The sequence below is a fragment of the Pelophylax lessonae genome (genome assembly GCF_965119305.1).
Source record: "Pelophylax lessonae genome assembly, chromosome: 9".
Taxonomy (NCBI): domain Eukaryota; kingdom Metazoa; phylum Chordata; class Amphibia; order Anura; family Ranidae; genus Pelophylax; species Pelophylax lessonae.
Window position 1 is genome coordinate 57,800,849 of NC_138776.1, and position 26,826 is coordinate 57,827,674.

At 44.6% G+C, this 26,826-nt stretch overlaps 1 protein-coding gene across 4 annotated transcripts in view; it reads right to left on the bottom strand.

Annotated features, from left to right (window-relative positions):
- SHTN1 (shootin 1) overlaps positions 1–26,826 on the bottom strand; it is a 241,956-nt gene that overhangs the window by 62,851 nt on the left and 152,279 nt on the right. For all 4 annotated transcript variants that reach the window (XM_082269192.1, XM_082269190.1, XM_082269191.1 and 1 more), the window contains exons 8-11: positions 25,701–25,795; positions 22,664–22,810; positions 21,103–21,256; positions 5,524–5,626 (exon numbers count right to left, since the gene is read on the bottom strand). In XM_082269192.1, the coding sequence (XP_082125318.1) occupies positions 5,524–5,626; positions 21,103–21,256; positions 22,664–22,810; positions 25,701–25,795 (499 nt within the window). The remainder of the gene's footprint in view (positions 1–5,523; positions 5,627–21,102; positions 21,257–22,663; positions 22,811–25,700; positions 25,796–26,826) is intronic.

A 26,826-nucleotide genomic window follows, 5' to 3' on the forward strand; every position in this document is an offset into this window, starting at 1 on the left:
TTTTTTCGTTCAAACAGTAGGTTGAACTAAAAAAAATAAAATGACTGATCCCCACATTAACACAAACGATACTGATGCATGGATCTCCCCTGCCATGTTATTGTATTCTACTAAAGTTTAGAAAGGGTGGGAGCACCACACCGGCTAGTATAGTCCTTCAAAAAATTTGCATTTATTTTGTGACAGCAAATGCATTTCTGGGGCTCAGCACTCCCCCTTCAGCCGGTTTTTAGCCTTGATGAAGGGGGAGATCTGAGCCCCTGAAACACGTTGGGGGACATAAAATATAATAAAAATCTTTCAAAGGACTATACAAGCTGGTGAGGCACTCTTACCCTTTCAAAACTTTAGTAGACTCCTCTGGGGGTCCAGCAAGACCCCACAATTGCTGGTGAGCAACCTTTAGGACCTTAAACTTCCCATTGCATTATAACGCATCGCCATTTGGTTCAGTAATCCTACTTCAGAAAGAGAGCTACTGTATTCTGACTCCCTGCCGGAATATACAGATCAGCGCTGATCAAATGCTGGATTTCCACCAACTGGACCGTTTGACAGAAACTGGTTATTTGGACTTGCTTCTGTTGAACAAACAACAGAACACACAGACCAAAACTTGGTCTGGGTATACTTCTTCCACATGAGACACAGGAGGCGCCGTCGTCCTCTATACAAGGTGTACCTAAAGCATATACCCATGCAAACCTGTGTTTGCCCACAAGGGGATTGGAAGGTGTTCTGTGGATCTCTGTGCAGGCAGTCCCACTCATGTCAAATGGGATACCGCGGCTGCACGGACATAGCCACTGTGGACAGTTGTGACGGCATGTTTTCCGAATAAGCACTATCTTTGTTTGGGGTCGCATGGCTGTCAAACTGGGAGCAGCAGCTGTGTCTGTGCAGTCTCTGCGTCCAAATTGACATGAATGGGACTGCCTGCAGGGAGATGCATGGAACACCTGCAGTCTTTGCATGGGCGTACGCTTACATAAACACGTGTGAACGAGGCCTAATTGCAAGAGCTATCTTTGAATGTGGTGTGCTAACTCTATAATTTCAATTATTGTAGCAGCCTGATTTTTGTATAGGTTTAAGCACCCTTCTAATCTCTCTGCTGGTTTAAAAATTGTGATGGTAATAGTAGTGTGCAGAACGTTATTGGTAATTATATGTACACAGGTTTACCCTGTGCCTGTGTGTGTTCCGTCTGTCCTTCCTTCCTTATGATTACACACAGATTTCAGTTTGTCTGCTCTAGCATACCATACACAGACTACAAAACATGCCTGAGCAACTACATAGACAATACCCCTCTAGATAGAAAGTACCACGCTACATAGACTTCAGGAAGAAGGAACAGGCGGCATTCTTTTAAATGCATAGTTACACTATATTACCAAAAGTATTGGGATGCCTGCCTTACACGCACATGAAATTTAATGGCATCCCATTCTTAGTCCGTAGGGTTCAATATTTAGTTGGCCTATCTTTGCAGCTATAACAGCTTCAACTCTTCTGGGAAGGCTGTCCACCAGGTTTAGGAGTGTCTATGAGAATGTTTGACCATTCTTACGGAAGCACATTTGTGAGGTCAGGCACTGATGTGGAACAAGAAGACCTGGCTCACGCAGAATCTGCTCTAATTCATCCCAAAGGTGTTCTATCGGATTGAGTTCAGGACTCCGTGCAGGCCAATGAAGTGCATCCACCCCAAACTTGCTCATCCATGTCTTTATGGACCTTGCTTTAAGCACTGGTCATGTTGGAACAGGAAGGGACCATCCCCAAACAGTTCCCACAAAGTTGGGGGCATGAAATTGCCCAAAATGTCTTGGTATGCTGACGCCTTGAAGTCACCTTCGCTGGAACTAAGGGGCCAAACCCAACCCCTAAATAACAATCCCACACCATAATCCCCCCTCCACCAAATGATTTGGACCAGTGTACAAAGCACGGTCCATTAGGATTTTGATAAGCGAGTTTGGGGTGGAGGAACTTGACTGACCTCAACCTGATAGAATACCTTTGGGATGAATTAGAGCACAGACTGCAAGCCAGGCTTTTCTCATTCAACATTAGTACCTGACCTCACAAATGTGAATCCGGAAGAATGGTCAAACATTCCCATAGACACACTCCTAAACCTTGTAGACAGCCTTCCCAGAAGAGTTGAAGCTGTTATAGCTGCAAAGGATGGGCCAACTCAATATTAAACCCTGTGGACTAAGACTGGGAAGCCATTAAAGTTCATGTGTGTGTGTGTGTGTGTGTGTGTGTGTGTGTGTGTGCGTAAAGGCAGGTGTCCCAATACTTTTGGTTATAGAGTGCATCAACATTATAATACCACCAACACTGACTGCAGCAAAAAAAAAAAAAAATCGAAACAAACTTGAGTTTCTCTTTAATAACTCTGAAAAGCTAGCGAGTGATTCAGTCTACCAGATTCCACCTCTAACTGAAACATCACTTGTGCAGTGGATCAGCCCTCTAAGGCCCGGTACACACAGTCTGAATATCTACAAAGCCGGTACAGTAGAAACTGTGTACAGCTGCTAGTCCAACAGAAGCCGATCTCACGACTGGCTTATGTCGAACAGGCATGCTGGAAAACCAGCGTCCAATCGACAACCAATCAGCACTCGCAGCCAATGGCTGACCAATGTGTTCTGGTCCCCCTGTCAGAACACAAAAGCACGGCAGGGGAGATTGATGTATTAACATCGCTTGTGTAAGTACAGCAATCTGTCAGATTTTTTTTTCTCACGTTCAGCCCACGGAGTTGAAGGAAAAAAGGCTGTGCACTTTGCAAAGTGCAGTTACTCCAGAGCTTAGTAAATGAGGTGAAGGTTTACTTTGCAAAGAGTACCGAATCACATGCCCGAACAAAAAAAATAAACAGCATTTTTGTATGCACGATTGGATGATGGAAGTCAGCAGAGCTTCCCCTCATTTACTAAGCTCTGGAGCAACAGCTCCTGCAGAGTGTACCTGTGCACATTCTATTTGCCTTTAGTAAATCAACCTCGTAGTGTGTACCAGGCTTTAAACATTTCCCACATAACAAAACACAAACAAAAACTTGTGTTCAAATAATTTGAAGCTGAACTCTGGAAAGATGCTAATACTACAATTCAACACATCTGTGTATTCCTTTAAGGCTCCTTTTACACTTGTGCGACTTGTCCTGCAATTTGGGACTGCAAAGTTGCATGACAAGTCGTACGTATGATTTCCAAAGAGTACCGTTCATATCTGTATGACTGCAAGTCACAACAACTTCAAAGTAGCCTCTGCACTACTCTGGGCCAATTTTAAGGCGTTTTGAGGTCCAAAGACATAGGCACTGCTTTAAGTCCAGTCAAAATCGCGGCAAAATCTTGCAACTTTTAGGTCACACAAGCGTGAAAGGGGCCTAAAAGTAATTAAATGTAATTTTACATAAAGCTAGTATAAAAGCTCCTGTTGTCGGTTTGCTTGCAATAGGCTCATTAGAGCGTGTATGGGCGAACCGGCATTGAGGAAAGATACAGGCAGTGAAAACCTTCCCTTAGATGTGTAGGCGCATTCGCTCTACATAGACATCTAAGATGGCGAACACTCCATGCGCGGGTCTGGTTGCCGGTATTGATCTATGTGTATTGCAGTGCGGAGTCAATATCATTTTGATATCTATCGGTCTTTATGAATGGATACATGCTCATGTCTTTCCACTGTGCCTGATCACCATAGAGGAAACAACATGGCTCTTTCTCTGCAGATAGACTCACGTCTATGGAAACAATAGTATAATCCTTTTAGGCATTGTTCTCTGAAGCTTTTCTAAATGGGATTCACGCCAGTAGTTGTGGTTGGAATACATGCAGGGGTTTGCTCAGAGCAATGTTCACGGTTCCACATGCTGGTTTTATTGTATAGTGTTAGGTGGGAAGCCATGCACACTGTTCTGCTCATTCACGATCGTGTTATTACCCGTGTGTATTACCCGATCTAGGGGGGTACTGGGGAGGGGTGGGCTTCCCGCTTCCAAGCCCTCCACCACCCCTGACTGGCATGCTGGCAGTCTCCCATCTTGAGCACAACACTAAGAGCTCCTCCCCATCCCATTCTCTTTCAGCTACCATGTGTACAGTATATATCTAGCTACTGCCACTAATTGCTGTTCCTACCATGGAATTTCACAGGTCGGAACAGCAAGTAATAGCTAGCTATATACTGTGCACATTGCAGCTGTAAGGGAATGGGATTTCAGCTCCAGTGTTTGCAGTGTATGGAGCAGGAACTCTGCCTGTGTTCAGGCTGTGTACAATGCAGGGATGGGAGACAGAGCTTTGCCCAGTGAAACCCTTTACTGTGCCCCCCTAACCCCCTGTATTGTGCCCTCCCTCTATTGCGTCCTCCTCCCTCCACCAGCTGTCAACTTTGCCCCCATGTTCCCCAATGACCCTCCCGTTCTCATCCTCTTCTCCCCAGCGATCAAAGCCTTTTCCATCCCAACTCTCCAACCCCACAACCCCTATTTCACCCCTCCCTCAACTACCCCTCTATTCCCCCTACTCCCACCCCACCCTGCCCTCACCCAACTCCCAAACCAACTACCTACTCTTTCTAGGCAAAATGTATCAGTAATTGGTATTGGCAAATACTTGAAAAAAGGTATCGGCAAATACTTGAAAAAAAGTATCGCTACTCGTACACGGTGTTAAAAAAGTGGTATCGGTGTATCCCTAGTTTGGACTTTATGATATTCACACATTTTGTGTAAACAGAGGTGGAGACAGCGCTGTGAATTTTAAATTAGCAGGCCATACATTATGTAATTTTTTTCCCATCAACCACGGGTTGAAGTAAATAAAATCACTCAATTCCACCCATCAACACAGTCAGTGTTGATGGGGGAATCCCTTCTGCAATGCAACTGTGTTCTGCCAGTGGGGGGGTCTTCCACACCAGCAGAATACAATGTTCACTGCTGCTTGGCTATAGCTGCCAGCAGTGTGCGGGCGAAAAAACCCCCCAAGAAAAACTGGTTGTACTAAAGTCAATCGATGGATCGACTTCAGTACAACCAGCCTGCCCATAGACAGACTGAAATTCAGCCGGCTCCTGCTGATCTGGATACATTTTGCTTCATCTATGGTCAGCTTAAGGCTGCTCACATGTATGTATTCCAGCTGTCAGCCTGGAGTTCAACTTAAAGTGGAAGTAAACCCATCGATTTAAAAGTTTTAAAAAACAGTCAGCATTTCCGGCATGCCAGGAATTTACCCATCACATTTGTTGTGCTCTCAATCAAACTGTCAAACTATTTAATGGCTGGTGTCATAACTGATCACAGGTGCAACATCATGGCAGTTAAAGATCAAACAGAAGCCAAGGTGGCAGCTTCCTTGGCTGAAAACGATAAATTGGAAGTAAACCCTCCTAAGTAAAATAAACCACTCCTCTCATCATACAGGCACCATCACAGTGAAGTCATTTTTATGGTGACAGATTTATTTCTCTACATGAAGGCAACAGTCTTACCGGATGGGGTTGGCCGGCGGAGGAGGCGGGAGAGGTGGTGGCGGTGGTGGAGGAGGAGGTGGTGGATTCTCAGCTTGATGTACTCGTTTCTGGAGCTCTTGCACTGCCCACAAAAAATAAAATGAGTCATTACCAATAACACTGATGGAAAATAACCTGCAGATCTTTCCTCTGCTGCATGTAGTCTGCAGGTCCCACTACCCCCAACAGGTTCATACACACCCACTTTATCCAAACTTACTCCTGGAACCTTTCTAAAGGGGAGAGTAACTAACATTTGCTGATTTCCAAGGACAAGATTACTCCCTAAAAAAGAGCTACCTTTTTATACTAGAGAATTTCCATCTGGGTTGATTGGTGCCATAGCGGTTGGGAACATCTGATCTTGGTTATTGGCTGTATACTTTCAACCCCTGTGGGGGTACTTCCATCTTCCATCAACTCTTAGAATTACGAACAATTTTTTGTCTTATTTTTGCACTTTGCACCATTGGGATTATCTGGACTTTATAATTTATTTATTTATGTGATATTGATATAGAATTGGCCTTGTGATTTCTTAGCACTGTTTATATATTTATTACCATCAGGTTTTTATTTATTGATTTTTATTTATTTATTTATATGTATGATTCTTTGTAGAGGTATATTTATCGCTTATACACAATATATAGTTTTTATATATTCCGTGTTTCTTTGCACATATGATAGATTGATCCTCAGCACTATTGATATTTTTTTGTATTTTTGCATGTTTTTACAGATTGAGACAATTGGACTTTATATTTATTTATTGGATATTGATTCAGTACCGGCTCTGTATTTATTTATTATTAGGTTTCAAATGATTGATATTTATTTACATTTATGATTTTTACAAGGCACATTTGAGCACATTTCTGTACACACACATCATATACAGAATTTATTTATCTGTTCCTTTTGCACATATGTCAATTTGCCTTTAGGCAGCGCCACCATACCTTTCTTTCTTCTTTTTATATGGTTAAACCCCCTAGGGGTATTTGAGGTAGGCAGCAGCCTCTATATTCCTCAGATATCCTGGCACGGAATTTACATAAATTAATTTACTCCTGGAACCTGCCTACCCAAGAACTTATCTAGTCCAGCCTTATGGTAAAGAAAGCCGGCCAGTCCTGCGCAAGCAGGCTGCCATACTAAGCACTCCTCCGGAAAGTACTGTCTGCCTGGCTGTCATGTCAATCCTTTGTCTTTAATCCCTGCATTATTGTTCTGGATTAGTGAATCCAAACACTGAATCTAAATGATCAGCATGACAACCATTTCACAAGCAGTAATAAGCAGTAGCAGGCCTTGTATGTTCTCATGGCAGGTTCCCTTTAACAGCTTTAGAATTCCATGTACTAGTGTTTATCAGTATTGCACTGCATTGTTTGCGGTTATCTCAGTAAGATGTTTCTGAATTATGACTTCATTTATAAGGAAATTCTCCATCACAAACCAGGGGAGGTAAACATATGCAGGACTTTGAATACAGCACCCCCAGCACAGCACCGACGTGATCTTGCCAAAGAATCATTTTTCCTTGCCTGTCACTGTTCTATTGTTGTCCTCTCGCAACGTGACATGCAAGGACACCAATTATTAAGCCCATGTTATTGGTGAAATGTGCCAGTGAATTTCTAACATAGCCTGACGCATGCATATTAGGCTGTATTCAAAGTCTATTACCCCTGACACAATTACACCTAATCTGGTGTCAATAAAGCTTGTTGTAGTTAAGTAAAAAGCACAGTGGAGTGCAGCTTACGTTTGCAAGTTGCATTGAATAAGGCAGATCCTGAAAAGGTGTGTACACACTGCTGGTCGCTACATGATGTTGCCCGGAACAGTGTCATTTGTACCAACATCACATTTACAGAGCCTCTTTATCGGGATTGCTGAAATAATGGCTATTTGTCATTATTTAACGGTTTTGTTTTGCTTGTATAATTAAAACTGGTAAAAAATGAGGCACACAGATGGAAAAAGGCACAAGAAATAGAAGAATACTAAAAAAATGTATTTCACTGTTTATTAATGTCATATTAGGCCAGATCAAAGAGATGTCAGTTATGGTCTTGTGGTGAAAAAAAAACACCCATTGTCACCTTACTGAAATCTACTGAACTGTGCTGACAAAGTTCCCTGCAGCAACTCTTTAAAGAGGTGAGACCATCAAGGATGAGATCTATCAGGGAGGAAGAGGTGAGAGTGTCAGGGATGAGATACCTTTGGGAAGAAGAGATACAGTGGTCAGAGATGAGATCTTTCAGGGAAGAAGAGGGGAGTCTGTTGGGACTGATATCTTGGAAGAAGACGCGGGAAAGTCAGGGATGAGATCCCTCTGGTGAGAAGAGAGAAAAATGTCAGGGGTGAGATCTTTTAAGAAGAAGTGAGAGTGTCAGGGGTGAGATCTCTCAGAGAAGAAGAGATAAAACTGTCACAGATTAGATCTTTCAGGGAAAAAGAGGTAAAACTGTCAGGGATGAGATCTCTCAGGGAAGAAGAGGTGAGTCTGTTGGGAATGATACCTCACAGAACAGAAGAAGTGAGTCTGTTGGGAATTATTTTTTGAAGGAAGAAGAGGTGGAACTGTCAGGGATGAGATCTCTTGGCAAGAAGAGGTGAAATGGTCAGGGATGAAATCTCTGAAGGATAAAGAGGTGAGAATGTCAGAGATGACATCTCACAGGGAAGAAGACCAGAAGGATAAAGAGGTGAGATCTCTGAGGAAGAAGTGGTAAAACTGTCAGGGATAAGATCTCTCAACGAATAAGAGGTGAGAATGTCAGGGATGAGATCTCTTAGGAAGAAGAGGTGAGTCTGTTAGGGATGAGATTGCTCAGGAAAAAAAGGTGGGACTGTCAGGGATGGGATCTCTCAGAAAGAAGAGGTGGGACTGTCAAGAAAGGAATCTCTTTTAGGAAGAAGAGGTCAAAGTGTCAAGGATGAGATCTATCAGGGAAGAAAAGGCAAAACTTTCAGGATTCAGATCTCTCAGGCAAGAAGGTAAAAACAGGTGATTCGGTTAAAGATGAGATCTCTCAGGGAAGGAGAGAAGAGACGGTCAAGGATAAGATCTCTCAAGGAGTAAGAGATGAAAATGTCAAGGATAAGATCTCTCAGGGAAGAAGAGGTGAGTCTGTTGGGGAATGACATCTCAAAAGAAGAAGAGGTGGGACTGTCAGGGATGAAATCACTCAAGGATAAAGAGGTGAGAATGTCAGAAATGAGATCTCCCAGGGAAGAGGAGACGAGAGAGTCAGGAACAAGATCTTTCAGTGAAGAACAGGTGAGTGTGTCAAGAATGAGATATCTCAGGAAGAAGTGGTAAAAACTGTCAGGGGTGAGATCTCTTAAGGGATAAGAGGTGAGAATGTCAGGGATGAGATCTCTCAGGAAGAAGAGGCAAGTGTGTTAAGGATGATATTGCTCAGGAAAAAGAGTTGGGCCTGTCAGGGATGGGATCTCTCAGAAGAAGAGGTGTGACTGCCAGGGATGGGATCTCTCAGAAAGAAGAGGCGGGACTGTCAAGGATGGGATCTCTCAGGAAGAAGAGGTCCACGTGCCAGGGATGAAATCTCTCAGGGAAGCAGAGAGGAGCCTGTCAAGGATAATATTTCTCAAGGAATAATAGGTAAAAATGTCAGGGGTGAGATCTCTCAGGCAAGAAGGTAAGAACAGGTGATTCAGTCAAGGATGCGATCTCTCAGGGAAGGAGAGAAGAGACTGTCAAGGATAAGATCGCTCAAGAAATAAGAGATGTAAATGTCAAGGATGAGATCTCTCAGGGAAGAAGAGGTAAGTCTGTTGAGAATGATATCTTGAAGGAAGAAGAGGTTGGAATGTCAGGGATGAGATCTCTCGGCAAGAAGAGGTGAAACGGTCAGGGATGAAATCTCTCAAGGATAAAGAGGTGAGGATGTCAGAAAAGAGATCTCCCAGGGAAGAAGAGATAAGAGTGTCAGGAATTAGATCTTTCAGTGAAGAATAGGTAAGAGTGTCAGGAATGAGATCTTTCAGTGAAGAATAGGTAAGAGTGTCAGGAATGAGATCTTTCAGGGAAGAAGGGAGGAGATTGTCAAGGAAAAGATCTGTCAGAGAACGGTTGGTAGAAAGATTGGCACATCTGCAAATGCCCAGCAAAACCAAAGATTGGCACTTAGAAATTCGCCAATGCTAATGCACTAGCGCACACGAGCAGGGCCGCTGATAGGGGGGACCACCAGTCCTCTTGTAGGGGGCCCACACAGAGAGGGGGATTAGTGATGAACAACAATTACAGAAATCTTCCTCCAGCACCTGAATCTGATCTGTCCCTCTCCCTGCTATCAGCTTTTATCTGTTGAGAAAGAGACAGTCGTCCCTCACTAATCCCCCTCCCTTGTGTGGGCCCTCCCTCCCAGCACTTATCTCTGCTCAGGAGTTTATTTGTAAATTGTAACTTTGTTTCTCTCTTTCTGTCTCTCTGATCACTGAGCTCCAACTGCCCAGCCTGTATATTTTTCTCATCTTATCTTCTTTTTTATTTAACATAGTTTTTTTTTTTTTAGATTTAGCAGGAATTATGCGAGTTATGTTATATTTGTGTCTGATAATAGTGATTTTGTTGTAATTTTAGCTAAATATATCTTTAATATTTTCTTGAGGGGGCCCTGTCAGGTAGTCTGTATGGGGCCCCGCGATTTATAACAGCAGCCCTGCACACGGGCAAGAACAGCCCCAAAGATTCATGTGCCAGTGCGCACGCAATGCATGACAGATGCTGGCCCCCTGTGGCCTATTTAGAAGCCAGCAGCATGAGCCATTAGTTGCTGGATGATCTTCAGCTCCCCTGTGTGTTCCTGTCCTTGATATTATTGTATTCCCTGTTACCAACCAGGCTTACCTTAACCTGTCTTGTCTCTATTCCCAGCTTTTACGCTTGGCTTGTTCCAGTGACCCTGCTTCTGCCTGCTGCTGCAGGATTGTCCCCTGGTTTGCTCTTCTATCACCGCTACTGCTTGATTACCAGCATATAACCCCGGCTTACTCCTGACCCTGCTTGCTGCTTTCTCCTGGCTGACCTTCCGTGCATGACTTCTGTCTGGCTAATCACTTTGCTCCTGGCTCTCCCTGCTGTCAAGTCTCAGCCGGTACTCCTGAGGGACTCCCACCCAGCAGGGCATCCTGCTCGTCAGCGCCCATCCAGGGGACATCTTTGCATCACCTCAGCCTGTCGCAGCTTGCAACCCCTGCTTCTCTGAGCATAGCACTACCTGTTACCACCTTCAGGGGAGCTCAGCACTTAGCCGCAAGGGAAGTCCTCTCTGTACTTCGGCCTCCGACCAGGTACGTGACAGTATCATCCAGCCAGTATGTCAGAGGCTGATTGAGGTGCTTCCCCACTCGAGACTTTGTGCCAGCAAATCTCAGCTCTTACCCAAGCAGTGAAAGGTCTTCAGAATGGATATTTCCAGTTGGAAGGTTGCTTGCAGAACCTGACGATGTCCTCTGCTACGGCAACTTCTAATCCACCTGCTGCAGTCACTATGTCCGTCTCATCTGTCCAAGAACGCTCAGCTCCTGCTACTACTGTGGTTGTCCCACCTCCTGAACCAAGGGTACCTACTCCAGAACGTTTCTCGGGTCATGAAAGGAAGTTCAGAGTGTTCAAGAATGCTTGTTTGCTTTACCTGGCCCTTCAGCCAAGAACTTTTTCTCTAAAGACTGTTAAAGTGGGGTTCATCATCTCTCTATTGTCAAATGAACCTCAGTCTTGGACCCATCACCTGCTGGAGCAGAAGAGTCATGTTATCAACTCGGTGGATGAGTTCTTCGAGACCATATCCTTGCTATAGGAAGACCTGCAACGCACTGCTGAATCTGCCCTTCATACCTTGTAGCAAGGGTGGTGCTCTGCAGAGGACTATACAGTAGACTTTGGCAGATGGTCTGCAGACACAGGGTGGAATGAGGTTACCCTTAGATACCAATATCGGCCAGGACTTTCTGAAGCTCTCATCCAACTCGACAGACGCCTGTGGGAGTGGCGGTCAGAACATTTACAATCCTTCCGACCATCATGGATGCTACCAAAGGCCCCACTTGCTCCTGCACCATTTCCTGCATCCTCTGATGCAACAGCGTCTGAAGGAGAGCCTATGCAGCTTGGCTTGGTCCGTTCTGCTCTAACCCCAGATGAAAGCCTTTGCCACCGACAGGCCAACCTCTGTCTCCACTGTGGAGGAAGCTGACATTTCCTGTGCAACTGCCCTGTGAGACCCAGTAAGTCCTGTCCTCCCAGCCCTACATACTTCCAAGTTTCTGGATCTTCCCTGACTCATCTGATTCTCCATGTCTCGTAACAGGTGGCGGAAGGGGAAGTCAGACTGCCAGCAATAGTTGATTCTGGGGCATGCAGTTACTTCTTGGACATTTCGCCGGCAAGAAAACTTAGTATTCGCCTTCAAACTAAGCAGCAAAGAGTTGAAGTCCACTTGGCTGATGGCCAGATCTGGTTCTGTTACTCAAGAGACTCTACCTATACTTACCTCAACTGAATCCAGCCACCAAGAGTTTCTTCGCTTTGATGTTCTCTGTTCACCAAAGCTCCCTGTGATCCTGGGAATACCCTGGCTATAGGCCCACAATCCACAGATTGACTGGATTAAAGGGGAGATCCTCTTCACATCAACCTACTGTCTTGAGCCCTGTTTAATTCCTGAATCCATGTTACCTGCCAGCTGCCTCACTGTCCAACCGACTTCCAACTTCAGCCAGGACAGTCCTGCAGTTTACCACGGTTTCTGGACGTCTTTGATAAAAAGAATGCGGACGCATTACCACCTCATCGCCCATACAATTGTCCAATCAAATTGTTACCGGGTGCAGAAATTCCCTTTGGACGAATATTTCCACTTTCAGAGACTAAACTTGAGGCTTCAAGTCAATATATTGATAAAAACCTAGAAAAGGGGTTAATTCGTCCTTCACCCTCTCCAGCTGGTGCTGTGATCTTTTTTGTACAAAAGAAAGACTCACTTTCTGATCGTTTACTTGAACGATAATCTAATTTTCTCTGCCACCCTAGAGCTACACAGAGTCCACGTTAGAAAGGTTCTGTCCACATTAAGGAAACACGGACTTTACGCAAAAGCAGAGAAATGAGATTTTGAAAGAACATCCATTCCATTCCTGGGCTTAATCATTTCCATAGACAGAGTGACCGTAGATCCTCAGAAGGTGTACGCCATCCTGGAATGGCCAGCTCCCACCGATAAAAAGGGCGTCCAAAGATTTGTGCGGTTTGCTAACTTCTATCAAAGGTTTTTTAGGACCTTTTCAGGCATCATTGCCCCAGATACCCAGCTGACCCGTCAACACACCTGTTTTCAGGGGTCCCAGGAGGCCCAAACTGCTTTCGATAAATTAAAGACTTTGCTTACATCTGCCCCTGTTCAACAGCAACCAGACCTAGCTCTACCCTATGTTTTGGAGGAGGATGCATCAGAAATCACCACAGGAATGGTTCTGTCCCAACAACAAGGTCCTAAGGCATTACTACATCAAGTAGCTTTCTTCTCTCGGAAGATGAGACAGTCCGAGAGGAATTATGATGTGGGAGACTGGGAGCTATTAGCTATAAAGATCGTACATGATATTCACAGACCACAAGTACCTAGAGTATCTTAGGTCAGCCAAACCTCTAAGACCAGGGTAAGCTCAAGGGGCCATATTTTTCTCTAGGTCCAACTTCCATCTCACATATAGCCCAGGGTCCAAAAATAGGAAGGCCGATGCGCTCTCACGCATGTTTCCAGAAACTCCAGAGACTGTTGCCCCCAGTACCATCTTGTCACCTCAGACTTTCTTCTGATTCAGCCCAATCTAAGATGAACTGTCCAACAGACCTCTGCTCAATGTTCAGAATTTGACACCTCTGCACTCAAAAAGATTTTTGAGCCACAGAGACAGAATCTTTGTACCCAAGGAAGCCAGACTTCAGGTCCTCAAGACCTTCCATGATCACCAGCTTGCCGACCATTTCGGGGTCCATAAGACATCTGAGCTTATTCAACCTTCCTACTGGTGGCCCAACTTGAGGCAGGACTGCAAGGACAATGTGGGTTCATGCAAAACTTGTACCCGAAAAAGGGAGTCACACGCAAGCTTTGGGCCCTGTTAAGACCATTGCAAGTCCCAGACCACCCTTGGAAAATGCTGTCCATGGACTTTATAGTAGATTTACCCCTCTCCATTATTCTGGTAGTGGTCAATTGCCTGTCGAAGATGGCCCACTTCCTGCCCCTGATGGGTACTCCCTCTGCCATAGATACAGCACACGCCTTTATCAAGGAGATTGTAAGATTGCACGGCCTGTCAAACAGCATTGTCTCTGACAGAAGAGTGCAATTTACCTCCAGGTTCTGGAGGGCTCTCTGTAAAGCCTTAAATATTGAAGTTTGTCTGTCATCAGCTTATCACCCTCAGAGTAATGGCAAGACAGAGAGAACAAATCTGACGCTGGAGCAATATCTCTGTTGTTTCTGTACATTCTCGCAAGATTACCGGGTATCTTTGTTTCCTTGTGCAGAGTTTGCATACAACAATTCCGTACATGCTTCCACCAGGTCAATCTTATTTTAGGCAAATTACGGATTCCATCCTTCATTTCTGCCCAATACTGTGCCAGAAGCAGCAGTACAGGACAGGGTAACTTTCATCCAGGAGAATTACCAGGTTCTTCAGGAAACCATGCGAAGGGCGCAGGAGGCTTATAAAAAATAAATTGACAAGAAGAAGAGAAATAATCCAGCTCTGAAGGTTGGCGACAAAGTGTGGCTCTCCACAGCAAACCTTAAACTATCCTGCCCTTCACGGAAGTTGGGTCCAAGATTAATTGTCCCATTTGCAATTAAGAAGGAAGTTAACCCTGTGGCCTTCAAACTATTCTTGTGATCTCTTCTAAGATTCAGCCAGTCCTTCATGTTTCTTTGCTCAAGCCAGCTACTTCTGTTTCCTTTGCAGGAAGAGAGGATCCACCTCCCATCACAGTGGGTGAAGAAACAGAGTTTGAGGAAGAGGCCATTCTGGACTGTCGAAAGAGGGGAAAACAGGTCCAATACCTCAAAAAGTGGAAAGGGTACTCTACCTGAGGAAATTTCATGGGAGCCAGGAAGCAATGTACATGCCCCTAGACTCCTGCGTGAATTCTTCAGCAAATATCCAGAGAAGCAAGCATGCCTGGGCACTGTCAGAGAACGGTTCAGAGAAAGATTGGCACATTTTCAAATGCCCAGCAAAATGAAAGATAGGCACTTAGAAATTTGCTAATGCACATGCGCGCAAGAGCGGCCACGGAGATCCATGCGTCAGTGCGCATACAATGCTGGCACCCAGTGGCCTATTTAAAACTAGCAGCATGAGCCATTAGTTGCTGAATGATCTTCAGCTACCTCCGTGTTTTCCTGTGTTCCTGTTCTTGATTTTATTGGATTTCCTGTTACTGGCTTGCCTTGGACCTGTCTTGTCTCCATTCCTGGCTTTTACCCTTGGCTTGTTCCAGTGACCCTGCTTCTGCCTGCTGCTCAGTGCTTGACCCCTGGCTTTGTCTTCTGACTCCGCTACTGCCTAATTACAAGTGTATGACCCCAGCTTACTCCTGACCCTGCTTGCTGCTTTCTCCGGGCTGACCCTCCGTGCATGACTTTTGGCCTGGCTCCTGGCTCTCCCTGCTGCCAAGTCTCACCCGGTACTCCTGAGGGACTCCTGCCCAGCAGTGCATCCTGCTCGTCAATGGTAATCCAGGCGACATCTCTGCATCATCTCAGCCTGTTGCCCCTGCTTCTCTGAGCATAGCACTTACTGTTAACACCTTAATGGGCACTCTGCACTTAGCCACAAGGGAAGCTCTCTCAGCACTCTGGCCTCCGACCAGGTATGTGACAAGATCTCTTAAGGAATGAGAGATAAAAAATGCCAGGGATGAGATCCTTCAGGGAAGAAGAGGCGAGAGTGTCAGGGGTGAGCTCTCACAGGGAAAAAGAGCTGATATGGTCAAGGATGAGATCTCTCAGGGAAGAAGAGAGGAAACTGTCAAAGATAAGATCTCTCAAGGAATAAGAGGTGAGAATATTGGGTATGAGATCTCTCAAGAAGAAGAGGTGGGACTATCATGGATAGGATCACTCAGAAAGAAGAGGTGGGACTGTTAGGGAGGGGATCTCTCAGGAAAAAGAGGTGGGACTGTCAGGGATGGGATCTCTCAGGAAGAAGAGGTGGGACTTTTGGAGGTGAGATCTCTCTGGGAAGCAGAGGTGAGAGTGTCAGGGGTGAGATCTCTCAGGGAAGAAGAGATGAGAAAATAAAGATGAGCAGGTAAACATCTTCTGACTTAAAATGACTGTCACTCTTCCTCATGAATAGTTGGGTCAAAGAACAATTTTACAAAGCTTAGTTCCAAAAAGCGCAGACATCCCTTAGTAACTGCCTTGGGGTAAGAATCTACTCTACTTTCCCCAGAAATACGGATGACACCTGTGATGTGGCGCAAACAAGGAGTCTTAGCCAATGCTCCTGTACATTTTTGTGCCATGCTACAGGACGATTGCCCACCAACCACTTCTGACCTACCATAAGTGAGCTCCGTCCTGTGGAGGAGAGATACTGAATCAGTTGCAGAGACTTAATTAACACTAATCTGCGGACCTCAATAACATGAAAAGTTCCCGTTTCTGTCTTTTGACAATGTCATCCTCTCATTGCCGGGTGAGGGGGCATTAAGGGTAGACTTTTCATTTTAGAAAGTAGTGATACAACAAAAGATACAGCACTAATTACTCATCTACTGCAATATTGCTTTCTGCTAATGAGACAGCACTTTTCCCTTTAATGGAGGAGATATTGATTGCCAGAAAAAACAGAGAGCCGATATGAAGAGAAGACGAGGTACAGAGGCAGCAGGTTAATGTCCAGTTCTCATCACAAACAAATTTCCCCAAACCCTCCACCTTCTTCCTAATCCCCAGGATTACAATGTAGTGAGATGGCAACAAGGGAGAGAGACAACTGCCCACTGACCCGGCAATCTTATCTGTAATTACTCAGGAAATCTAAAAAAAAAAAAAAAATGATGGAGGAAACATTGCTCAGCTATCACTGGATTACCATGCCTCGCCTCATGGCTAATCTCATTAACAAAATAAATAACTACCTAATTATTAATATGATTATTATTAGTTAAAAATAAAAAAAAATTGTATCACTATTCTTATTAACATATAACTATTACCCTCTTTCGCCCTTTTTGTTCTCTCTGATGATTGAACCCTTGGCTATTGCGTTGCGTGCATCTCCGGAGGTGGGGGCTCTGGAAGTGGGCTCCATTAAGGAGTGCCTGGCACTTTATGCGGATGATATGCTTTTACTTTTGAAGGATCCCAATGCTTCTCTGCGGGCGGTGTTCAATATCCTAGACACTTTTGCAAAGTTTTCCGGCCTAAGGGTGAATTGGGATAAATCCACTATGCTCCCTATTGATCCTGGTGCCATTGCTGCAGCTGATGGGGCGCTACCATTGAAATGGGTGACGGAGTTCACCTACCTGGGAGTCAGGGTGTCGGCGAGGGTGGCGGATTATCTTACTCTGAATCTTAACCCACTGCTGGAGGTCTTTAAACGCAGGGCGGAGGTGTGGCGCGACTTACCTTTGTCGGTTCTGGGGCGCATTAACTTGGTGAAAATGAAACTTCTCCCTGTCTTTCTATACTTCCTTAGAAATTCCCCGGTGTGGGTCCCGCGTTCTTTCTTCCGCCGCGTTCATGGCCTGATAGGTTCCTTTATTTGGGGTACCTCTCCTCCTAGAATTGGTCTGCAGGTGTTGCAGGAGCCCTGGGGTCAGGGGGGATTGGCTTTACCTGATCTTTATAAATATTTCCTGGCTGGGCAGGGGGTGGTGGCGCGACGCTGGCTTGCAGGGGACGATGGGGACTCCGCCACGGTGCTGGAGGCGGCTGTTTTGGGCTCCTACGAGAGTCTTCGCCTTTTACTGCATCGAGGGTCCAGGGCTACATTTCAGCTGACAGGAACGATGCGTTCTACCATCAAAGCCTGGGAACAGATGCAGGTGCTGGTGGAGCCAGGAGCCACTGGTGTTTCCCCGGCCTCCCCATTGTGGTGGAACCCCAAGTTTCCTCATTTTGCCTCGATCCCTGATCCTACCATCTGGGCCGTTAAGGGGGTGAAGTTGCTGGGGGATATTGTCTCTGGTGAGGAGCTGTGCTCCTTTGATGCCCTGAAGGCGCGTTATGATCTTCCAAATGGGTATTTTTTTCGCTATCTCCAACTTCGCCATGCGTTTGTGGCACAATTCGGTTCCTCTCGGGTTGTGATTAAAGCTTCAGCTCTTGAAACAGCGATACAAGCGGCGGGTATGCGGAAGCCTCTCTCAGAATTGTACAGGGAATTGTTCGCTGTCACTCCGCCTGCTGTACGTAGATGTCGGGAACGCTGGGTGGAGGAGGTGCCTGACCTGGATGGTGATGACTGGGATGATATGTGGAGTTCACCCTTCGCCTACCTGGTCTCTGCGAGGGACCGTCTGATTCACTTTAAATTTCTGCATCGGATTTATTACACGCCGGCGAGGCTGGCACGTATTTATCAGACGGCCTCGGCGGAGTGCTGGCGTTGTTCCCATTCACCGGCGGACTTCAGTCACATCTTCTGGGGGTGCCCGGTGGTCAAGGACTATTGGGCATCAGTCTTAGCTTGTATTGTGGAGGTGGTTAAGATTCCGGTCCCCAGCTCCGTGGAGGTTTGCCTCTTGGGGTTGGTGGATGGCTTAGCTCCTGCGAGGGCCATTCGTACTCTGGTCAGCTTGCTGCTTTTCTATGCGCGCAAGGCTCTGCTCTTACACTGGAAGAGTCCCTTGGCTCCCACGATCCTTTTCTGGAAAGGCTTGGTTAATAAAGTGACTCCGCTCTATAAGGCCACGTATCTCAGTAGGGGGTGCCCCCGCAAGTTTGATAAAGTATGGAAAACATGGATAGACTCTCCGGCCTCGACCTCCGTAGATCAGCTTTAGTGTTTTATGTGCTACTGTTCGGGACTGTCTGGGGGGGGGGGGGGGGATGGCCATGCCGGTCGGTGATATATTCCTGTTCATTGTGCTCTAACTGCATGTATAGAAGTCTCTCTATTTTTTTTTTTTTTTTTTTTTTTTTTATTGACTAAGCCATGGGGTTGCTGCTAGTGGGCTCTGTGCTGGACTAATCTATAATGTTCTATGACCTTGTTACTGGATAATTGGAGCAGTCTTGAGGGGTATCTTTATTACTGATGGATGCTTTGTTCTTCCACTGGACGTACTGGATGGAGCCTGGGGTGGGGGGGGGGGTGGGTGGGGGGTGGTGTGGGAGGGGTTTGACCTGTTGTCACTGAGGGTGGTTGTTGCCCTGCGTGGCATTGTCTTGTCTGTTTTTTGTGTGCAAAAGTTCAATAAAAACAAATTTTCAAAAAAAAAAACATATAACTATTACTTTAAATTACTTTTACTTAAATTTTATAATGATTATTTAAAAAATGTATTATTGTTCAACTATAATGATTAAATGTTAACTATTATAATTAATAATATATGATAAATATTATTACTTACTATTAATATTATCTACTAAATACAATTTGTAATAATATAGCAATTATTTTTATTAATAATTAGTGTAATAATAATAATCATCATCATCTACAAATATTCACAATAATAAACCAATTATTAGCTTTATTATATGATAATTATTATAGAATAATGATGCTTAATAATTAATTATATCAGTTAAAGATAATGGTGATAGTAATGCGATTAATTAGAACTCATTAATTACCTAATCTTGTTGGATTAGCTTGCCTCACTGCCAGGTTAATCCACCCCCTTATACTTATACCCCCAGTATGCTTTTAGTTACTGACACAAAATGCACATATTTTATCCAGAATTCACTTGCTGCACAATGGATCCACATTGTTGTTTCAAAGTATGGAAAATGAGCAGCCAGGCATATAGGGTTTTCTGGAAAAGGTTGGCAACTGCAACCCACATAATTTGTAGGCCTCATGCAAACAGGGCATTTTTGCAGATGATTTCAGCAGTGTCAGACGTTTCTTTTTTGCAGCCTAAAAACGCCCCTCCATGTAATTTTATGGCCTCATGCACACACAGACGTTTTAAAGCTGTAAGTGGCATATACAGCGTTAAGCCACGTCATACGTTTTTTTTTTGTGTGAAAATCAATGGTTCCCTATGAGAGACCATTGATTTGAATGGAAGTCGCATCCAAGTCGGATCAGGATGATCCGACTTGTGGTGAGACTTGCGCTCTGAGGATCTTGAGGGGGGGCTCCACGCCAAAATGGGAAAAAAACAGCGTGGGGGTACCCCCCCAGGTTCCATACGAGGCCCTTCGGGTCTGGTATGGATTTTGAGGGGAACCCCACGCAAAAAAAAAAAAAAAAATGGTGTGGGGTCCCCCCAAAAATCAACACCAGACCCTTATCCGATCACGCAGTCCCCACCCCCTCCTGGATAATACCAGGCCACATGTCCTCAATATGGGGGGGGGGCGTTGGTTGCTTTGGAGCAGGGGGGCTCTGCACCCCCACACCCCAAAGCATCCTGCCCCCATGTTGATGAGGACAAGGGCCTCTTCTGCAGGCAGGGGGCTTATCGGAATCTGAACGCGCTCTGTAACAAGGGGGCCCCCCAGATCCCGGACCCCCCCCCATGTGAATAGGTATGGGGTACTACCCGTTCACCCCAAAAAAGGCAGTGTAGTGTAAATAATGACAAGAGACAGTTTTGAGAAGCCCTTTATTAAAAATCTTCCTCCGGTCTTCTGCCTCCAACCTTCTCCCTCAGGTCTTCTCCGCTGCCGACCCGGTCTCCCTCCAACTATGTCTCCTCTCCCGTAATTATGCCGGCTCCGTTCTTTGCGGCTTTTATATAGCCATGGTACATGGCAACCCGGTATCGTCACCTGGAGACCCCGCCCCCTTGTGTCCTCACCTGACGATGCATTGAGACTCAAAGGGTGGGGTCCCCGGGTGACCACGCCCCATGGCTATATAGGAAGCCACAAAGAGCGTAGCCGGCATAATCACGGGAGACATTGTCGGAGGAGGACCTGGTTGGCAGCGGAGAAGACCAGAGGGAAACGATCGGAGGAAGAAGACCGGAGGGAGAAGACCGGAGGGAGAAGACCGGAGGGAGAGGACCGGAGGAAGATTTTTAATAAAGAATTTTTTAAAACTGTCTTGTCATTATTTACACTAAATTGCCTTTTTTGGGGGTGACTGGGTGGGGGTACAATGTACCCCATACTAAGGGCCTGGTATGGAACCTGGGGGGGACCCCCACTCCGTTTTTTTCCTCATTTTGGCGTGGAGTCCTCCCTCAAGATCCATGCAGAGACATTTATGCCAAGAAAACTAAACTGTTGTGTAAAACTAATATTGGGAAGCATTCTATTTCCTTAAACTACTCCTCCCCCTCCAATTATATATAAGAAATCTCCATACCTGAGTGTTTCAGGTCTTTTACTAATGACTCTGTACTCTGCAGCTTCACCTCGAGATCCTTCTTTTCCTCCTCCATTATCTCCAGCTGCTTCTTCAGACTCTGAATCTCCTTCCTAAGCCGGTCCTCCGCCAACTGATCCTCCAACTCCTTCACCTTATTATAAAGAACAAGGTACAAGATTACACATAATGAAATTCAATCTCCTAAAATACTCTCCACTGCTGGAGGACTCTGCTCCTTCCTCTATCCAACTCTCCTCTGCTGAAATACTCTGCACTGCTGGAGGACTCTGCTCCTTCCTCTATCCAACTCTCCTCCGCTGAAATACTCTACTCTGCTGGGGGACTCTGCTCCTTCCTCTATCCAACTCTCCTCTGCTAAAATACTCTGCTCTGCTGGGGGACTCTGCTCCTTCCTCTATCAAAATCACCTCTGCTGGAGGACTCTGCTTCTTCCTCTATCTAACTCTTCTCTCCTGAAATTCTCTGCACCGCTGGATAACTCTACTCCTTTCTCTATCTAAGGCAGGCTACTGACGGTGGGTTGCAGGAATTAAATTTGCACAATTCCTCCATCAACACAATTAGTGTTGACAGGGGAATCCCTCCTGCCGAGTCATTGTCTACTCCCGGCAGGAGGGGAGGGGGGGGTCAGGGAATGGGTGGGAGAAGACAGTGATTACTAGCAGCTATAGCAGCCGCTAGGGATAATTGCAACTGAATCCGGCAGGCTGTCTGTAGCCAAGCTGATCAATCAATCAATCTTGGTACATTCAGCCGCCCACGCACAGTTCAAATCCTAGCTAGTTCCTGCTGAACCAGCTGAGATTGGAACCATCTATGGCCGGCCTAACTCTAATCTCCTGAAATACTCTGCACCGCTGGATAACTCTGCTCTTTCCTTTATCTAACTCTTCTCCCCTGAAATACTCTGCACTGCTGGATGACTCTGCTCCTCTCCTGAAATACTCTCCTCTGCTCCTTCCTTTATTTAATGTTCATCTACTGAAATTGCTTGTGCTGCTTCTTCCTCTATATAACTCCCCTCTCCTGAATGACTATGCAGATAAAGGTCTCTATTCTTTCCTGTATCAAACTCTCCTCTCCTAAAATATTCTGCACTGCTGGATGCCTCTGCCCCTTCCTCTATCGAACTGTCCTCTCCTGAAATACTCTGCACTGCTGGATGCCTCTGCCCCTTCCTATATCGAACTGTCCTCTCCTGAAATACTCTGCACTGCTGGATGCCTCTGCCCCTTCCTATATCGAACTGTCCTCTCCTGAAATACTCTGCACTGCTGGATGCCTCTGCCCCTTCCTCTATCGAACTGTCCTCTCCTGAAATACTCTGCACTCCTGAAGGACTCAGCTCCTTCCTCTATCTAACTGTCCTCTCCTGAAACACTATGCACTGCTGAAGGACTCAGCTCCTTTCTCTATATACTTCTCCTCTTCTGAGCTATCGGAGTCCTCAATCTGGTGGGGATCAAGAGTGTTTTAGTTCAGGAGAAGTTGGATGGGGTCTTTGCGGAAGTGAATAGTCTCTGAGTGGTTGGGTCACCTTTAGCTGATGCTGGATGCGGTTTTCCTCCAGAAGGTGGGTCAGCTTGGCGTTCTCGTCAAGCGCTTTTAGAAGCTGCTCGCTGGGGGCGCACTCCTGCAGCAGGAGACAGCTCTGTCGCTTCAGTTTATTCTGTTCGATGATCATCTGGAAAATGAAAACAAGTTATTGTAATCTTTACTGAAGACAATACTGAACCACCATTTCTGTGATGTCACCACCCTGCCTCTTCACCTCATCCAATTAGAGAACTCTTAGCATTCATTGAGAACATGCCAAGCATTCTCTGAATGGTGCCCCTGTAGAGCAGCTGACCTCATGAAGTCGCAAACAGCAGGCCAGCTGCTCGGCACAGGACTCAGAAGGTGGTAGAAATCACTGTAGTAGTTGGTGCATATAACAATGATTTCCACCTTCTACAAGGATTGGGCAGGTATTGTATATGCATACAATAGTTACACTTTTCCAAGGTGGACCATTTTAAGTAAGCAAAAATAATCATACCTGGAATTCATATTCAACTTGTGGTGTGTAGAACTAAAACTGAAGGCAATACAGTAATAGATTTTCATACAAACATTTGCACAAAAAAGAAAATGTCAGTGCATTCAATAATGCCTTCAGAGTCTTGACGAATGTCATTTAAATGTTCTTAAAAAGAAGTATTGAATCCAAAGATCCCACGACGTGCCGAACTTGATATTTAAGAGGGTTTCAAGTTTGTCATTATTCATAATTCAAATCAGCTTTTGCTTAACGTACATTTCACCAGCATCTGGTTCTAGAATCTTGCAAGTGCTATTCATGCTGCTAGAACTATGTAAGAGATCAGTCTTCTGGTGTTTTTAGGGATATCAGCATTCAGTTTCATGAAAAGAGTGATTTCTGGTGATCTAGGAATCTGTATTCCTGTCACCGACCAAATGCAATTAAAGACTCTGATCCAGAACCTGGTTACTTTGTGACACTGCCATCATATATGGAACATGGTGCCCGTGCGGCCACAACATCTTAAGCAATCACAAGACGCTTGTAGATGCATTTTTGCTACCCTAGTAGGTATCAGATACCAGCATAATAGGGCTTTAGAGTTGGATTCAATTAGGGAAGTGTTAAATGATATTTAGGATAAGTTGTGATGCCGAGATCTTGTTCCTGTTAAATATAAGGGAGTTTATGAGGGAGAGATATTTTATACAGTATGATAGAGATGTGACCCTTGGTCGAGTCTCTGGTTTTACAGGAGATCTCGAACATCAGAGACAATAGACAGGCTGAACCTTCAAGTTTAGTATAGAGATATGATGTAATTTGGCTTTATTAGAACAGTTCAGTTGGGGATAATTGTCATTTTTTTGATAATGTTCCAGAACATACAAGTTATTACCAATTTAAAAAATACCCTATTTAGAGGAGTCCTTTATTTTGCCATCAGTGAAACTGACGTGGAAGAAAGCCAGGTGTAAATTCTGGGTTTATTAACCAGTTGCAGACTTTGCGTACTGGACATGTCCAAAAACATGTTATCACTGTACACAGAAAAGAAGTAAATGGTCGCACACCACCACGGAATCCAAGGAAGAAAAGTTCCTTTATTCACATAAGTGGTACAAGGTACAGAAGGGTAGGACAGTAGGCGCGTTTCACATGAATGCTACATGCTTGTTGACTTGTTCACCTACCCTTCTGTACCTTGTACCACTTATGTGAATAAAGGAACTTTTCTTCATTGGATTTCGTGGTGGTGCGCGACCATTTTCTTCTTTTAGGTTTCTCCTGGTGGTGAGCCGAGGTTCAGCACCCACCTTGAATCATGGACTTTGACTAGCCTGAGCGGTGTTTATCTCTCTTCATTTATCATTGTACGCAGGGCGTGTCTAGTACATCCAGTCCTTCTGCTCTGCTTCTGGGATTTCCCCTGTCCCAGTACAATGCAATTCAGTTGTGATTAACCACAGCTGACTTGAAGAGTACACAGAGAAGATCAGCATCAGGAGCTCTCAAAAAAAAAAAAAAAAGAAGAAAAATCAGTCTGGCAATATTTATCAACAACATTGCTCAGACGGGAATACAGAAAGTTGCAATGAAACATTGTATCATTTGTAACTTTCATATCTACAGATGAAAGGGATGAACTTCGATCTGCAGATAAAGGGAGTTAAAGCAAACTTAACAAGTAAAAAAAAAAAGAAAAACATTTTTTATTTTCTAAATAAATGTTCCTCTGTTAAACCCTTTATTAACCCTTCAACACTAATTAACTCTGTATTCTCCTTCTCCATTCAATTGTAATTTTCCTGGTGATTTTTTTGTTCTATTTTATTAACTAATAGTTAAACTTTTTTTCTGTTTTTGTTTGCTTTGTTCCTTAATATTTTTACATATATTTACACATTTTACATTAAAAAAACCCTTAATTTGTAATTAGCTTTGCTATTTCATGACATGTCATATCACATGCAAAATCGGAGCCTATTGCAAGCAACAGCGCTGTCTGAATCGGTGCAATGCCGACTTTGCGGGCGATTTTAATAGACATCTGTGTATGAACTCGCACAGATGTCTCTCAAATCGCCCCCCAAGTTGGACTGAAATGCAGGTTGGAAATCGTTCAGATGAATTCCCGCATTTAGTATGAATCTAGGCTTAGTGAGAATTTCGAGGTCACAGTTGATCAGAGATATACGTCTAAAATTAATGACATCTGTGGGGTTTTATTTGGGCTTGGCACTAATTAAAAAAAAGCCTTATTTTCATCTGGAGGAAAATGCCCTCCCTTCAGGATTTTCATTTTAATGCAAATGTTTGCTAGAAGTATCTAAGAATGTACAGCAATGTAAAAAGGGTTAATTGAGAATTTTATGCCGTAACATGCAGTCACACCTCTCTCGCACCTCATATGTATATACTGTTTTTAAGCCATTTGGATTTGACCACAGACATTCTTTCAGTTCTACTGACACTGTACACTGCAAATATCAATGTGGCTCTTGAATGTGGCTCTCGGTGCAGCAGGGACCCTGGTCTCGTATCTTACCTCCCGGGCCAGTTTCTCTGCTCTCTCACGCAGGTCCTTCTCCATTTCTAGGCTGTTCTGTAAATCTTCATATTCCTCCACCGCCAAGACAGACACTGCAAGAAAACAAACAACTGTCATACAATCATGAACACTGTACTTATCATGGCATTCAGCTTCTGCACATGGCTATGCCCATGTGCCTAGGGTTGCTACCTTTACGGCTAGGGTTGCTGGTATCTTATAAAAGGAGGCTGCAGACCTACAAAGAGCCATTGTTAAAAAAAAGATAATAATATTAATAATAATTTTGGGTGGATTTTACAAAGATCTTAAAAAAAACAAAAAAAAAAGTCCAGCGCCACTTTCTGAAATTAAAAACCTGGCAAGTTTATTGCTCCGGACAAATGGACAAAGAATCTCTGCCTGTGACTTCCTACTCGACGCGTTTCACCCACAAAGCTTGGCATAAATGTAGGTCTACTTTTGAATCTTACACAGTGCAGCCTGGCTCTTTTTGCTGCATGTGTTTAGCGTCTAGCATTTGGCACCCAGTGCCTTCAGAGAGTGACTTGGGAGGCTAGGGAGGTACGCATCCCATTTTCTTTGAAGTGAACTCCACCATAAGACAACATCAAAAGATGAAAAGCAACGGGGAAATGTCTGACCTTTTCTTAAACTTGAGCATTGATCTCCACTCCAAAATATTTTCCAATACAATAAATGCACAACTCTGACTATAGGACTATGAAAAACACAAAAACGCATAACGAATGACCTTTCTCTGGACTCGTTCTATCTTATCAATATCTAGACGATGTCTCCAGAACTGGACACTGTTCTCCTACTGATGATACCTCTAGTAATAACCATATAGCTAAATAGGGCAATCAGGACACCCTTTCCCCAGCTGGTGATCCCTCTAGTGATCACCATAGAAGTATACAGGGGACTCAGAACCTTCTTCCTACTGCTGGTGATCCCACTACATAAAGAACTAATAAAAGAGAATCAGAACCTGCTTCCTTCTGCAGGTGATCTCACTACATGAAGAACTACAGTATTATAGGGGAATCAGAACCTTCTTCCTACTACTGGTGATCCCACTACATAAACGTCTATTATTGGGAAATCAGAACCTTCTTCC